The following is a 16,274-nucleotide window of genomic DNA, read 5'->3' as shown; positions in this document are numbered from 1 at the left end:
CTTCAAGATGAAGTGGCTTCTATAACAGATTCTTCTAGCTTTTGCTAGTATAATGCTTTAAGGTTACCTTTCAGCAGTATTGTGAACATAACTAGAGGGACTTGACTTGTATGAAGAGAAGATAAATTCCATTAGAGTTCTGCAAAAAATTGTGAAGGCTTACTTTTTGGCATGACATACACAGCTGCCCATTTGAATCATAAATTAAACTATCAAAGGAATAATTCCTTATCAGAGAAATAATACAGTCAAATATTCAGTTGTAGGGTAGATAGAGGACAAATAACTTACAGAGAAAGACAGGAAGAATTTTATCAATGTTTCTTAAGAAAAACAAAGTACAAAGCCTATGGTTGTAAAGAATATTAAGACTTTGGTTTTCACGTGTCAGACATAGAAACACTCTGTTCTTCTAAATCATATGAACGGTCCACCAAACCAAATTCACTGTATGTAAGTCTGAAAGAGGAATCATGGAGCTATACCCTAATGCAAACTGTAGTGAGACTGGTGGACTCTTGCGTGGTGGAAGAGCTTTCTTTCTCTGCTGTCTGCCACAGAATAGGCAGATCTCATACTTCTAGTTTGGGTGCACAGTGGACATCAAGGATTTTTCTGAAGACCAAGGTTCAGGGGCAGTGATGACCTGCACAGAAGAATTTTAGGAGCAGCTTAACTCAGAACACAGCTCAGGCATTTCAGCTATCTTTGACAGGAAGATCTTAGTGTTACTGCTTTGTGTATATATATTTTTTTTATTTGTAAGACATTAATCTTTCACTTTTAAGGCCCTTAACAAGCTGTAGATGTTGTAATTTTTTGTTACTTGTGGACGGACATCTTCCATATCCACCTGCACTGGTAAAAGAGGTTATCTCCTTCCCCATCCCCAGCTCTTCATCATTTCCCCCCTGCCACCTTCCAGGTCTGCTGTCAGATCAGAGGGTGGATATTCAGCCATCTGTTTCAGGCCAAATTAGCATAAGTCCTGCGGTTCAGTCTGTCTAAGCTAACCTGTTTGATTTTGAGTTAGATGGATCAGAGATCTCTCACGAGCAGCTTTGCTGATAGGCCAGAGGAGGCTGTAACCTCCGCAGTCCTGGTTGCTAAGCTGGGATTTAGCAGAGAGGTCACCTATTTCACTAGCCCACCTAGTGGGTTTTGATGAATGGATGGGAAAAGGATGGTAATACTAGCATCTTCCAAAAGCAGAATTAATGAATCTCCACTTAGCTCACAGTGTCCGTCTCTGCTACGCACTTTCCTTCCTATTTGCCTTCATGCTTCATAGGATCTTCCCATAAATATCAGAAAAACTACTCATTATCCTTCCTTTCTGTCATGTCTTTAGAAATCCTCATGTAATGGTTAGGTTAATTGCGTCTTGTCGTGCTGGCTGGTATCGTCCGTTTCTTTGTGTGCTCTGTCTTAGATTTGTCTCAAATGGCAGGCTGCTTTATACCCCGTGGAGGACGGAAGAACCCTGGTCAATGACTGGATTTCTAGTATGGCACAGGTATATAAGGAAATAACAAACTGTGACTAGTACAGTAAGTCCATGTAAGAGAACTACATTAAAACTGGTTGTCTCTGGGGCCACCAGTGCTGGCACAAGGCAGGGAGCTGGGATGCGCAGTGAGGTACAGGAGGGGGGCTGAATCGCAGCAGCTCCGTCTTCAGGCAGATGAAGGTGCTCTTGAACCTCTCTGATCTGTCCTTTTGAAAGGAGAGCAAACAAAGGTCTAATGCTAGAATAATAAGACATTCTGAATTTAAAAAGTCAAGAAGGACAAGTCTGGGAACATTCAACAGATTTGTCTGGATTTGCCTAAGAAATTACTCTTACAAGCGTGTCAAAAGCATTGCTGAATAGAAAAATATCAGAAAAAGAAAAAAAAATTATTAGTGGTGCTTCTTGGCAGCCTGTAACAGCTGAATTATTTTAAAATAGGTTTTGTGAATCTCTCATTTGAACTAATCTAATAAAAACTGTTTGAAAGCTTAGAGGTCCTGAAGATATATGAAATTTTCTGCATATTTGATGGTAGTAAAGTTTCAGAAGGAAGTTACACAGTTTAAAGCAAGCGCTGAGGTTTCGTAGTGTGTAAAATGAGGGAGTCTATGTAGTGGGAAATAAATTAACAAATGGTTTTGTTGTGGTTGACACAAAGTAAAAAGTCCAAAGAAATGTCTAGTTTAGAAAGGTGACATAGCAGAGTTATATTGACTGCAGAAAAAAAGAAAAACACAACAACAATATTAAACCTAGTAATACAGCATTGATGTTTCTCTATATATTAATCTTTATCTGTTCTTTAAAAAAAAAAAAAGGGTGACAAGGAAAATGAAGATTGTGCCAATAGATTTTAGATATCCGATCCAAATATAATGTAGTATCCTGTTTTATTTTACATGGCAATGGTCATGGGTGTTCTGATTTTAAATGCACATTGGTTTGTACTCTTTGCTAATATGTTAGGGAGGCGTTTTCCTTTATGAACGATTACCTTGAGGTGCGTCTGCCCTGAAGTGATTGTCACGTAATGTGAAGTTACCCAGACTGGATATCAGAGAGCCAAATGGCCGAAAACTAACCCTACAAAATCTAATCTGTTCCTGGCGAGGCTGCCTGAGTTGGCTTACCTCCCAGGCGCTAGGAGTGTGAATACTGGCACAGGGAGGAGGTGGGACTGAATGGCTAGAGGGCTGGGAGAGGGAGAACAGGGTAGCCCTGGCTTAGCACAGCTTAAATTGCCATGGGATTGTACTCACAGAGATAGAAAATATGATATGCAGAAATATTTACATAATTGTATGGGCTAGAAATTTTGAAACATTTTCCAAAATATTCTCATAACTGGTGGCTATCTCGCATTCAGACTCTGCAGAGCTGAGTCTTACTCGTGTCATTCAAATAAGAAAAACCTCACCTGCCTCAAAAGCCTAATCTACAAACAAATAGTTAATTAATTGCCAGTTAGTTATTCTTGCCCCAAATACCCTTTTTTTATTTCTTTTTGTGTTCTAGCAGTGGAATCGCCAGCAGTCATTACTTAAGCTCAGTTTTAGGATTCCTATGAGTTTTGTATTGCATTGTACTTGGTAAGAACGATTACAACTGCATTAATATAATAAGAGGTTTTTAATACAGTAAGCACATGTGAAGTTGGTGTGAAATACAGTTTTGAGAAACATATCAAAGCTTTAACTATGAAAGCCCACTACAGCGCTCAGTTTGTTATTTGAATGCAACTATTTGGATATACTGAGTTCAAAATAACAAGGATTTTGTAGTATCAAGCCATAATTACTCTTTTAAGTCTTATGAGTTTCTGATGAAAAATCATACTTCTTTGGAGGGCACTTGAAACTTTTTTCATGAAGTTGAAAAGAAAAAAGGGGGAGGAGTCTCTGCCAAACCAGAGAATTACATTCATATAAGGATTTTCTTTACTGGGGAACGGGAAATAAAGATCAGTTGCTGTACCCTTGGAACCCAATAGCTGAAGGGTGACCTTAAACATTAAGAACTATATACAAATATTCTGTAGTTATATTGGTGGTTAATGATGACTCCTTTCATGATAGACCAGAATCCCTTACAAAGGGGAAAGTGATATTATATAGATAAAATTACAAGCTTGGACAGGATTTGAACCAAACCTACATAAGGAGACTATATCTGCTGTTGTTTTAATTTTAAAAATAACTGCTTCCTAGCACTGCCTGGAAGCAATTTAAGGCAACAAGTTGATTTTTTTTTTTTTTAAAGTATTTCCAGCCAAACCAGGAGCAGCAGTTAATAAAAATCTTGAGAAGGTGAGTCTGTTCCTTATGCTTGGTTTTGCAGACTCAGTGGATTTGGGTGGTAATATCTCAACTTGTAGATAGTTATCCAACCTGTCTCATTAAAGCTGATCTCACATTTATTTTGTTTTGTCTGTGTCAGTGTAGAAATAAGATTCAGATCTGTTCCCTCACATGTAATAGAAAATCTGTAACAAAGTCCATTGTCTACCTATTGTGGTTTTCAAAATGCCAAGGAAAAGAAACGTTACTTGCAGATTTTGTGTCTAGAAAATGTTTGCATAATGTTCCTCTTCACAAAAATATGCATACTTTTGTCAATGTATTATTTAAAAATATATTCAACGAAGGCAATTGTTCGTCATACAGAAGATGCTTTGAATAGGATCACGCCAGTTGAAGATAAGAAGAGCATGTAGAGAGAGGAAAAACAGATTTCAGAAATTAGCCTATTTTTCAATCCAAAGCATGTAGAGCTAGAAACAGTTGTGATTCTAGAACTTGGGGATGGATGTGTTTACTCAGGCAAGTAAAAAAGCAAAGGTGTAAATTTACAGTGCATTTTCAAAATTGTGAAAAGTGGAAAAAGCTACTTAACATTTACTGAGCGCTTACTGTGTTCGCTGAGGTAGTTATTAGCATGTACAAGTTCAGTGTGAAACCACAGAGTAAGCTAGATGTAGTAACTTCTTCCTGCAGACAAGCATTTAGTGATCAGTGAAATACTTGAAACGTCATCTTTGTTTGTGTTGGTCATTGACATATGATTTAACGTTTCTAGAAATGAACTGAGAAAATCAAATTGCGATACGGTGCTGCTAGGCTCTCTAGAAATTCAGCAAGTGCTTTTGCATCCGTTTTATTCGCTAGAAAGCTCAAGATTTTTTGTAATCACAGTATCATTAGGAAGGAAGAGTTTGAAGGGACCTTGAGAGGTCAGATTATCCGTTCCTCAAGGCAGGATCACCTCTGTGGAGCATCACCTGTTCTCAACCAGTGTCAAGAACAGAGTTTCAGCGACTTCCATAGGCAAATGTTCAAGGGCTTAATTATCCTTGGTTGTAATATGAATTCATTACTTACTGTTACAGTTTATTCCTCTATGCTTTGTAGCTGTCCTTTAGGATTTTTTCAACTTTTGAAACATCTTCTGAAACTTTGAAACAAACCATTTTCAACAATTTTATATTGTTTCCTTGTAGATACTGCTCCTTAGGGAGAAAAAACCCTGTTCTCTCAGCCTTTCTGAATCCCTGCTCATGCTCACTCTTCTCCTCTAGACTCGCTCCAAAACATCCTTCTTGAAGTGTGCTAACTGATACTGGCATATTCCAGCTCAGCCTGCACAGAACTGAGTAAAGGAAAAGGATTATTTCCTATATTTAACAGATGATATTTTTATTTTCCCAAAGTGATGTCTGCCTCTTTTGTAACAGTATGGCATTGCTCAGCTTATGATCTACTCCAGACCTTTTATGCAGAACTGTTGCCAAGCCTGTTAGCCCTCATTCTGTATTGATGTAATTGTTTAAGCACAGAACCCTGTGCTTATCTTTACTGAGTTGCACTTTTTTATCCCCCCCCAACCATTTTTACTGATGTTTTCTCTCATTTGCCAAGATCAGTGTATTAGCAGCACATGACACCTCAATGTTGTCTGCAGAGTTCAATAAACAAGATATCAGTAGCACCGAAACTTGTGAAACTCCACTGTTATCAGTTAATCATTGATAGCTATTCTGAGTATAGTTTTCTAATGAGTTTGCACTTACCACTACATCATGTTTTCATATTTTGCCTATGAGAATATCATGTGGGACAGTTTCACCTCAAACTAAATACCACTACCATTTCCCTTAGGTGGCTCAGCTTCCTGCTATCATTCAGTGCAGGATAGGAGCTGTCATATTACAGACCTTGGGAGGTAAACTTCCTCTAGCAGAAACTTGTGTGACATGTCTAAGTCTCTGCTTCAGTCATTTCTGCTTAAATAACTTGCCTTTCTTTAACTTAGTATGGTATGTTGTCATAATTGTACCAGAGAAGGAAATTCATCAATTTGAAAGGCAGAGTTCAGGCATGGCTATTTCTAAAGATTCGGTTGATTTTTTTTTTTTTTTTTTCCCCCTGAGTTCAGGCAAAGTTCATAGAAAACTTTTTTCAAACTCTTTCTCTCTTAAAATCATGCCTGCACCATTTTAATGGATTAAAATGCTATCCTTTAATCTTATACTGGTTAATGTTCTCCTGCTTTTCCTTGCTGTTTAAAAATCCTTAGTGTGTGAGTAGTTGCATGTTGCGAGACCATGCAGTTAATTAAAACTACTGTGCCTATTGGAGCATATGGTATAATCTCAAAGTTAAGTATTAGTATTCATTTGAAATAAGTTATGGACTTGGATATATCAAAATAAGGCATGAGTAGATCGATACATTTCTCACTCTATTTACAGGACTTGTCTTTGTCTGTTCCTGTAACTCCCATCATCTTGTCTCCTTCCTTCATTTTACTTCCCTGTTTCTGTACTTCCCCCCCCCCCAGCATATTTTATCCTAACAGTTTTGTTTTGTTTTGTTTTTGACTAATCCTTTGCCTATGACCTAGCACTTCAGATCATGGGAGCTCGCAAATATCTTGCCATCAATGGTGAAGCGCCTCAGAGTGATCCACCGTGGCTGCTTCTGACTGTTTGTAAAAAAAAAAAAAAAAAAAAAAAAAAAAAGTCACCTGAACAGCAAGCAGGGTGAATACCTCCAAGCTGATGCTTTTCTGTGACTAACCGAGCCCTTAGTGCCAGTTGGCGGCTGCTTGTTAACTGATGATGCCCCAGCAACTCCACTGGTATCAAGCATTTGCACTTTTTTTGCATAGGATGCCAGGCATAAGACCAGGAAAGGTGAAACGGGGAGCACAGCAGTTACGAGGTGGGAGTAGGTGGGGGAGTGTGAGCACGGCTGAGCAGAGGATTTGGGCGGGAGAGTGAGTCAGGAGAGGGACTGAGCCAGTTTGTGAGGATGGCAGAGGCCTGTGGGGTGAGGAACTGGGATTAGGGCAGTGAGGAAGTGGGATGGAAGCATTGGGGAGGCTAACTAGCTGGTGTGCGTGGACTTGAGAGAGTTAGAAACTTCTACGACCCCTTCTGCCCACATTACCTGTGGTGCAGGTACCATAACACAGTACTAAGCTGTATTTGGAAAAATCCTTACATTTGGATTACTTCTCTGTTCAGCTGCAGCTCTAAGCAATGGCTGTGTCTTTCACCACGTGAGCTGTAGAGCAGGTCCTACTTAAGGATGAGAAGGGAGGTGAGTTTGTGTCTTATTCTTAGTTAATGGCTACTGTGATAGGTGGACATTTCAAATATATGAATGCTATGCCCAGTTTGAAATATTCAGCGTTGACAGAGACATGAAGGAAGTTGTATTCTGTTACCAGTTTTACCATCTGCAGGCTCTGCCACTTTGAAAGCTACGAGTAGTAACAATAGTGGATGGGTTTCTTTGAGAGAGACGCGTTCTTTTTTTTCTTCAAGTTAAAACTATAATTATGAAATACTGAAAATCATGACCTCCTTTATCATTCCACAGTGTCTGATATATATAACCTCTTTGTGAGGGCTGTCTGTCTTTTCTCTATACTGTTATCCTAGTGTTTTTCCTCCTTGAACTGGTGAGGCAACTCTCTCTGGTAATTCTGAGTCCATTAGGTCAGACCTAGGCTTTTCTCTGCAGAGACTGCCAAGTTTTTCTAAAACGTGTGGTGGTTTAGGGATTTGGATGAATGTCCAGAAGGGACTTGCGACCACCAAATGTCTTTAAATTAAAACCATAATTTGGAATAAATCCCTCTTGGTCCCGAGAGAAAGAAGCCAATACTTTCATTTGTACTAGTAGTTATCATTCTCCCCACCATCAGGGTTCCTCTCCTTTCTGAAAGAGCTACAGTTTGTTTTGCTGCTTTAACAAAAATGAGGTTGGTTGATTTAATGTTCTGTTTTGTGATGAAGTGTCTTACCTAGGTCATAGTTTAGCTGTTAACAAGATATTTATGAAGTGGTAAGATTGCTCTGCTCTGTGGTGAATTTAGTCTCTGGAGTGGGGCAAAATGCTGTTTAACTAGCAAATAAAATAGTTCAGCTCAAATTATATGTTAAAATCAAATGCAACAATTTTAATCTTTTAGTAACCACTTAAGTGGAATATCTGGAACTGCGCAGAACTGGTGTAATTTGACCTCGACTATAGGAAAAGCTAAAGCTGTTTTGATAAATTAGTATTGCAAGTGGCTATTCAAGGAAGGAAAATTCAGATTTAGAAACCAAGTTGAATTCATATTTTTATTCCATGTGTAAACTATAAAAATATAACAGAGGACAAAAAGGTGATTTTTGTGTTTTTTTTTTTTTAAGGGTTCGAGGTTTATTTGATTGACTTGCAAGAGATTTTGCACAGTATTTGATAAGTGCTTGAAGCTGGCATTTCTGATATTCTGCTGGGAGTGGGTTGTGTGACCGGCAACCACTTGTGTTATCAGCAGTATGTTTCCCTTTTGCATAGTTTTGGTTGGTGCTTAACAGGATTAAAGCCATAGTGCTTAAGTTCCAAGCGGTGGGGACCTGCATGTTCTAGGTATTCCCCAGGCACACAGTGTAAATATAGTTATTATTTATAATAAGAAATCTGATGTCAACTGTGGCTTCACCAACAGCAGTTTTGAAAATAACATTGGTTTGAATCGCAGCTGCATCTGTGAACGAGTAGTGGTTTGTCTTTATGCCGCTCGCATGCGCTAAGAAATTACAGATGTGCTCCTTTTCTTCCTATTTGTATATTAGCAGATTTTTTCAGGCTGCGATTTGAGATGTATTGAGTTTTATCCTAAATAATAGAATAGCATTTACATGGTAAGTAAGTAGTGCCCTATGTCACTGATTACTTAAACGTTACATTAAATATTGACCATGTTTAATTAGCTCAAGAGTGTCAGCCCAGCTTAGTATAAACCACTTTTTTTTTTAGCTTCTCAGAGACCTCATCTTAGTTGTACTTCAGTTTTCAGGAACATCCGTTTCTGCAGAGTCCCTGTTTCTCTTTTAGTCCAGGCAGGCCTTTGTATATGATTTGTGTGTGTGTAGCGTGGTATATAGTTCCTTCAGCCCCCATTATTATTTTATATTTTGGCTTGTATAATTATAGCTCAGACTGAAAAAGGAAATTTGTTTTCCTTACGCTAAGGTGTGTTTTTGCATTAGGATGGGGTCTAGTTCACGGTACAGTTTTATTGATCTCCCAAACTACATGAGCAGACACAAACCATCTAAAGCCAAATTTTGCTTGTCTCCACAAAACTGCACTGTGAAGGAAGTACGTGAACCAGGAATTGCTCAAAAGTGAGAACCTATATAACTGTTTTGGTGGAAAAAAAAAAAAATCTACAGACTGTTTCGCTGCCTTTCCCTAAGCAGCCGTGTGCTGAGCTGAAGTTAAAAAGGCCTGGTTCCATAAACACATTTTGCGTTTTACTTGCTTGTAAACCAGTTATCATCTATTGCTAACACTCTTCTAAATATGTTAATCATTAATAGTGCCACCACAAGCCACTGGCAAAATTGCTTTATTGAAGATGATGGCTGCATACAGATTATATGAATAATGAGAAGCCTCTAAACAATATAGGAGTCAAGAAATTAATAAAACCATGGTGCATAAGAACTATTTCATCACTGTTCTTTAATGGAATTGGTGAGGTTCATCTTTCCCGTATGTAATGGTGTTCTGAATCACATGAGAAGCAGTGCCATTTCTTAGGCAGTCTCTACCTCTTGTATAAAACAGATAGGAAAACTCAATTTTCAGTGCACAGCTGTGGCCTAATCTCACCCGCTGGTGTTCTCCAACATGTAGCTGGGGAGACCAGTGTCTCTGTTAGTTGTATTTTTTGCTTTGTTCCATGAGCTCCTTACTGGTAAAGCCTTTTTTTGATAGGAGTTGGACTAATAGGAAAATAATTCAACAGGTAAAGCACAAGGAGTGCACAAAAATGTGCTTTTTTCGCTCTAAAGATTACTATATATTTTTTTCTACAGCTTCAGTAATAGCAGACCGCTGTTCTACAAGAAAGCGAACAAAGTCAGCATTTAAATGTCTTTGTTGAAGGTGATAATGAGTTTTGAACTTTGCAAGAAACCAGATTCTTTCAGGGAACATAAAGTCATTTTTTACCTGAATAGAAGATCTATTAAAAAAGAGCCAGACCTATATCATTATAGTATGGCTTTATGAAATTGGAACTGAAAGGCGTTTTACTTGCCAGATCTGAATTTCTGTGTTACTCCTTCAACTATTAGTGTCCAACACCTAAAACAGAGCAGGGACTTGTAATTCTTAGACACAGCTGTAGCTGTTAGTGATAGCGTGTGTTGTGGAGTTAGTAACACCTCCAGAAACTCCTGTTGCAAAGAGCAGCAACTTTATAAATGCTGATTAATTTTTCAAATTGCGTGAGAAAGTGAAATGGTCTCATTTATTTTATAAATAAGGAAACTGAGGCAGAGGGCCGTTCCATGGAGCATGCTGAGATCCAGAGAGGTTTGTCTGCACTGTGATTGTATTTCAGGAGTGTTTTGCCTTGTGCTGATCCTAGTCTCAGAATGGAAAGAAATATTTTGAAGCGTGACCTTCTGAAATGCGTTTGGTAAGGTTAGAATAATACCAGTTTTGCTTCTGTTGAGGAAAATAATTAACTTTTTTGTTTTGTTTTGTTTTTCCTGAGGGAGCATCAGCCTGTTACTAAATTATTGTGTTTGAAGAGTTAAGTGGGAGCACCTCATGTTTTAAGAAGTCTGCTTTAACAACACATTTTATTGATTTTTTTGCTATCAAATCTTGACTGATTCAGTTTATCCAGTTTATAGGTGGAGACTTGAGTAACAGTGCCTGATATTAAAAAAGGAAAATGCGCCAGTTCTGTGGACTCCTGTAGATTTGTGAAAGCAATTAGGAAAAAAAAAAAAAGTAAGAGTAGGGTGAGCAAAAGAGCTGATGAGAGACTGGCAACTTAACAGGCCCTTGTGTCTGATTTTTAAGAAATAAGTTAATCAGATATAAAAATTTCTGAGGATCATTTAAAATTTTAATATAATGGTGTAGGCAGTGGATGGTTTCCGAAGGGGCCATAAATCCTCTAATCTCCTCTGAAGAATTTTTTCAGGCAATTTTACATTACAGATGTTAATCCTGCATATTGTGTAAGGAATATGTAGACGCTATTTAAACATTGTTTTATGCCTTAGTATTGTGTTTGTGTGCATGCTTATGAATATGTGACCCCAGGCAGGATTGCGCATACACATAATATGACGTTTAACGGAGAACTTGCTAAAGTCGTAAGAAGAAAAAGTAAGGGATGAAAACGCTAAAATAGAAACCCCGTGTCAGAAGTTCTTGTTGTTCATTGGGATTCAAATAGAAGTAGAAGCTACTAGCTTACCGATATTTTTATGTGAAGGAATATGACGTTGAAGCTCTTCTTATAGCATTTAAATTTCTTGGCATTTAGCTACCTTAGTGCAGTTAGGTAACTGTGGGCTACCACCATGGTTCTCTCTTAATGAGCGCTGGCTAGAGAAAAGGGGACAAGCAACACAACATAAATAGCAAAACTTATGAAGTTTGTTTGCTCTCAATGTGTGGGTATACTTTTTGAGTTTACGGGAGGAGGTGCAAACCAAGAAACAGGCGTACCTTTAAAAGAAAGAGCAAGACCGTTCCTTTTCTCCAAGTGGGTTTTTTTATGCAGACTACAGAAAGAAAGCTCTATACTGTTAATAGGCACCTTGTCTGTACTTTCATTTTTAAACTTATTCTTTATTCTGTTTTTATGAAACTACCAAAAGTGTAGTGCCTGGCTTCTGCTGGTGTAAACTGGTGTGATTCTGCTACAGTGAATGAAGTGACACTAAGGATGTTACTAAATATTCAAACAAAGAAAATTTAGGGTCTCTTAGAGCTGACAGATGATGTTGCTAATTGCTAAAGATGTTTTAGATTAGAAAGCCTGTGTTCAAGCCAGCTGGCCTCCCCTTGAAGCAATATAGATGTTGTAAATAACAACATTCCTTTGGCTACAGATCAAGATACAGGAACTGATTTAATCTTGGATTTTTGTGTGTCTTTGCAGTTGCTTATTATTACATTTCAAAATAGCTGCTTTTTTTCTACTGTTAAAATTTAGTTAAGTGATGCCTAGATGCTATTGTTTGGTTTACTTTATTACCATTTTTAACTGTTCATTATTTGCTTTGGTTTTGGAAGTGTAAGTCAGAAAGGTGAGGTATTTTAGATTGCCAGCAGGATATGGACTCTCTTTGATGCTAAAAGCAAACTGATTAAGATGAAAGATCACTTTATAAATTGCTTTATGCCTCTATAATTTGTGCTATCCTGGTAGATATGCTAATGAATGTGTGGATTTTTGCAAACATAGGATGGGGTCCAGGCTTCCCTGAAGTTCATGGTAGTTTTCTGGTACAGTTTAGTAATATATTGTTCTGTATCTGTCACTCTCAGGTTCGTGCATCAGTCTGAGGATCGTGAAGACAATGTTTAAAGCTAGATTTAACTGTTGCTTTTTATCTTACTGAAGGAAGGATCACAGGAAATTTCTGTCTTGAGTCTACGTTAATTTACTGCAGTGAGCTTATGTTCACATTTATCTCGGCATTTTTGCTGAGGAAACTATTTCTGAGAGCCCTAGAGCACTTTAAATTTAGAGCCCGGTCAAAGGTCGCATGTGGGGTGATTCCTGACAGACTGGATTCAAAACAGTGGTCAAGCAGAAGGGGCAGGCGCTCAGCCGTGAGATGAACCGATTACGGTATCTAGTAGCGAAAGGAATGACAAAGTTAAAACAGAGCATTGCTTAGACTGGCCACGAGACAGATGAATGAAGTGGTAATATGCATCATCTGGAGAAAGAGAGATCACAGAACAACTAAGGATGGATAGGAAAAACAGGGATTTCACGAAAGCATTGTTCATTTCTTTTGGTGGGTCTGCTTTTATCTTTACTTTCTCGGTGACTGTTCCAAAAATCCTTGAGTTTAAAAAAAATCCGTGAGTCAAACTTCTGACTATAATGCTCGATGTGGACTGACTTGACAGCCGAAGGTTGCCAGGTACGCTTTACTCTCTCTATCTGCATGATATGAAAGATACTTTGACTCAATGGGGAGTTAGCATCCTCACTGTCCAGTGCTTTGAGGATGGAGAGTTGCATAGCTCTCGTTACTAATACTGCCTGACCTCAGCCCTTTCCATTTAACAGGCAATGTATTTTTTTCTAATTTCTTTTATTTGCACTGTATATGTTTCAGAAACTATTGCTAAAGAGTTCCTAGTCTTGAAAACTCTTCTCTTTAAACTGCTCTTGTTACCAGTTGCCGTAGAGCTGCAGGGCCTGAGCTGACATTATATTTGCTTAATATAATATAGGCAAATACCTTGCTACCGTCTGTTTCTTGGGAAGGCTGGCAAATCTGGTAATGGTTTCAGGTGTATTACTCTAGTCTTTGATTTTTCGTAAGAGTTCTTTTTCCATTTTCTGTTGTCAGCAGAGAGTGTTTAAGGACATGCAGTTTTGAGTGTAAGAGCAGAAAGGAAAAGCTAGTTCCCTACATTGCACTAAGTATGAGCTATTGCAATGGGCTTCTTGGTGCATTTTGCACAAGCAAGAAGCATTTCTGCCTGTATGCAGTGCAGTTCAGCCAGAATTTTCTAACTTGGATGTTCAAAATTGCTTCTTAAATGTAAGTGCCTGGATTCTTAGAATTAGGGAATAGCTGCAGCTTTCATCGGAAAAAGTATTTATCTATGGAATTTTTAAGTATCCTTTATGGCTTCCATTTTTTCCCCTCACAGTGTCACATTATATGTAAGAAGAATATTTCTGGTAAAGGAGTCTCCTCTGGATAGCCGTGAGCCTTAAGAGTCTCCCATGAGAAAGCTGGCTCTCTTCCAACATGCTTTTATTGTAACTGTGGCAGGCATAAAAATTAAACACAAATTAAACAATCTTTTTCCAGTGTGCTTACAATGACACTCTTTTGATTTTGATTTGCAGCTGGGTTAGGGGCCTAGGATTTTAGCCCTGAATGTTCAGGCTCACTTGGAAATCTGTCTTGCTGATTCTTGGCCAGTTAAAGAGTTCCAAGTGGATGCAATTTAATAACCCTTGTGCTGTTTTGATTCGCCTTCCACACCATCTGGTCTATGTCTCTCTCTAGCTCTCTCATTTTTTTTCTTTTCTTTTTTTTTTTTTCTTAAAGGATAGTATTTTTTCAATAATTTATACTTCAGGCATGTCATCTTAAAATGTAACGTGCTCTGAAACTTCCCCGTATGATGCGTTTTTTGTGAAAGAAGGCTCTCTATATACAGGGGAAAAAAAAGACAGAACATGAACAGGAACCTGTGGACAGGTTGGAATGGCAGGAATGTGGTGCACAGTAAAGATGTCTGTTCCTTCACACTGAAATATTATTTAACCACCTTTCAAAAGTAAAATTAATTCATGGCTCTGAGATCTCCTGGATGGCTCTCAGTATTTCTCTTCTGGCCTCTTTAGCATATTTAATTATTGGAGAAGGACAAAGAGATGTTTTAGAAATTCAAAGTTACTCAGCCTTTGCTGATCTGAAAGTTAAATGCTGTAATGAAGCTTGTAGTCTCTTACCTGGCCTTATTTATGCTTGGTTTAGTGATGATAACATAGTGTGGTGCTGCTTGAACATAGCTCTGTTTGTCATGAGGTTTGGAAGTACTGTGTCAAAAGATCACTTGTGTTGTGTGAAGGCGTAAATACTTAATGATACGGTTTTAAATTCTGAAGGATCATTTGCCCACGTAACCTGGATGCCTGTCCTTTAGTCTTTCTGCGTGTTTTAAACACATTGCTCTATTGGGAGTTTAGATCCTTTCTGATTTATGGCTGGGTTTTACTGGATCGATGTCCGTGTCACGTAAACCAGGACGGTTCGAGTGGCAGCTCGTGAGATGATATTGTTCGGCCGGCCGCCGGTGCTTTGCAGGAGCCGGGCAGTAGCTGCTGGGGAAGCCCGCGCAGCCCTGCGGGTGAACGCACCCACCTCGGCGGGACGTGGCCCAGCGTTGACAGCGCCCGGCTGCCCTGCGAGGAGGCAGGGCGGAGCTGAAGGGGCCCATCACGCACCTTCAGCCCCAGGGATATCATCCCTCCACATAAAGGTGACGGCGGCAGCAGCACGCAGTCCCTGGCGCTGCACAGACGTGGCGCAGGTGTTGGGTCCGGAGCTGGCCGTGCCGCTTCGTCTGCCCGTGCGTGCGCGGGGTCTTCCAGCTCTGAGCCGCCTTGTGTCCCGGCGGCCTCTGAGGCACTGAAGCCCCTCTGCGCCAACGCTTTCACCAACCGGTGGGCCTGCTAGTCCCTGTAGATGCCCTCTGGCATCGCCACCTCTGCCATTCCAGCTTTTGACACTGATGTGAACTCCGATTTTTGTTCCCTGAGGGTCTATGGCTGTTGTCTCAGAGGAGGAGCTGGCTCTTTTGCAGTAAGCTCCCCCCCCCCCCCCGCCCCCCAAATCGCAGGCTCATGATGCATTCATGAACTGAAGTCTCAGCATGACTTAACACTTTCTTCCCCCTTAACAAGTCTTAATGCTGTATTTGTTCCCAAGTCAGATGGGAAGCTGTGTGTCCCTGCCCTACTGCTGTCCCTGTGATTAGAGAGGTACAATCTTAGGACGGACTGTCGGCGTACACGCGCTGTCTCAGCTCAGCCGTTTTCTCCAGCGTGCTGGATGTCTGATGACGTTTTGGCACGGTCCCCTCTATTTTTTTCTTTTTTTCTCTCCAGTGGCCTGGCTTCCCTCATCAAAAGCCAGTTCTTCGTTTGCCAGACTAGTGCTCCTGTCTCATCAATCAGCTTGTGCTAGATAAAGGCTTGGCTCCCAATACTGCCGCAGTGAAGTCAGTTTATCCTGAAACACAGATCTGTAGGAGCCAAAAATTCTGTCTGGGTATGTGCCATTGCTGTAAATTTGACTGGGATTTATTCGTACAAATTATTTTGCCATTGGAATAACTTAGCATTTTATTTTACTTTTTTGTATGTGTCATGAGTTTCTGGCATGTTAACAATATTTTAAAAAATCGACCAGGCTTACTTTCATGTAAATATATCCTGTAATTTTCTCAAGTCTCTTTTATGTGCAGTCTCTAGTTGTTATCCCTGTTTTTAGCCAAAAACAAAAAAAAAAATTACATAGCTAATGGAATTTTTTTAAATGCCATATGTACTACACATTACTTCCTGCCATTTTCTCCTGTACCCAGGACTTTAATTTCAGTTTGGTTGGGAAGGAATTCCTATTAAATCTTTTCAAAGACAAGTTTTCAAGTTGATTCATCAGGATAGATTTCACCAGCTAGTC

General features: G+C 39.3%; 1 protein-coding gene across 6 annotated transcripts in view; it reads left to right on the top strand.

Moving 5' to 3' along the window:
- Positions 1 to 16,274, top strand: part of LOC138060850 (tyrosine-protein kinase transmembrane receptor ROR2) — a 149,624-nt gene that overhangs the window by 6,175 nt on the left and 127,175 nt on the right. The window contains exon 1 of one of the 6 annotated variants that reach the window (XM_068925436.1): positions 12,616 to 12,983. The exons of 2 other annotated variants lie outside the window; for them this stretch is intronic. Coding sequence is in view for 1 of the 4 variants with exons in the window: in XM_068925433.1 (XP_068781534.1) it covers positions 12,806 to 12,854 (49 nt within the window). In the remaining 3 variants the exon portion in view is untranslated. Of the gene's footprint in view, positions 1 to 12,615; positions 12,984 to 16,274 lie in introns of those variants that run through there. 3 more of the 6 variants (XM_068925433.1, XM_068925434.1, XM_068925437.1) reach the window with 3 other exon arrangements.

Source organism: Struthio camelus, chromosome W, assembly GCF_040807025.1.
Source record: "Struthio camelus isolate bStrCam1 chromosome W, bStrCam1.hap1, whole genome shotgun sequence".
In the NCBI taxonomy this organism is placed as follows: domain Eukaryota; kingdom Metazoa; phylum Chordata; class Aves; order Struthioniformes; family Struthionidae; genus Struthio; species Struthio camelus.
The sequence above is the reverse complement of the archived record's forward strand: the minus strand, read 5'-3'. Positions and strand labels throughout refer to the sequence as shown.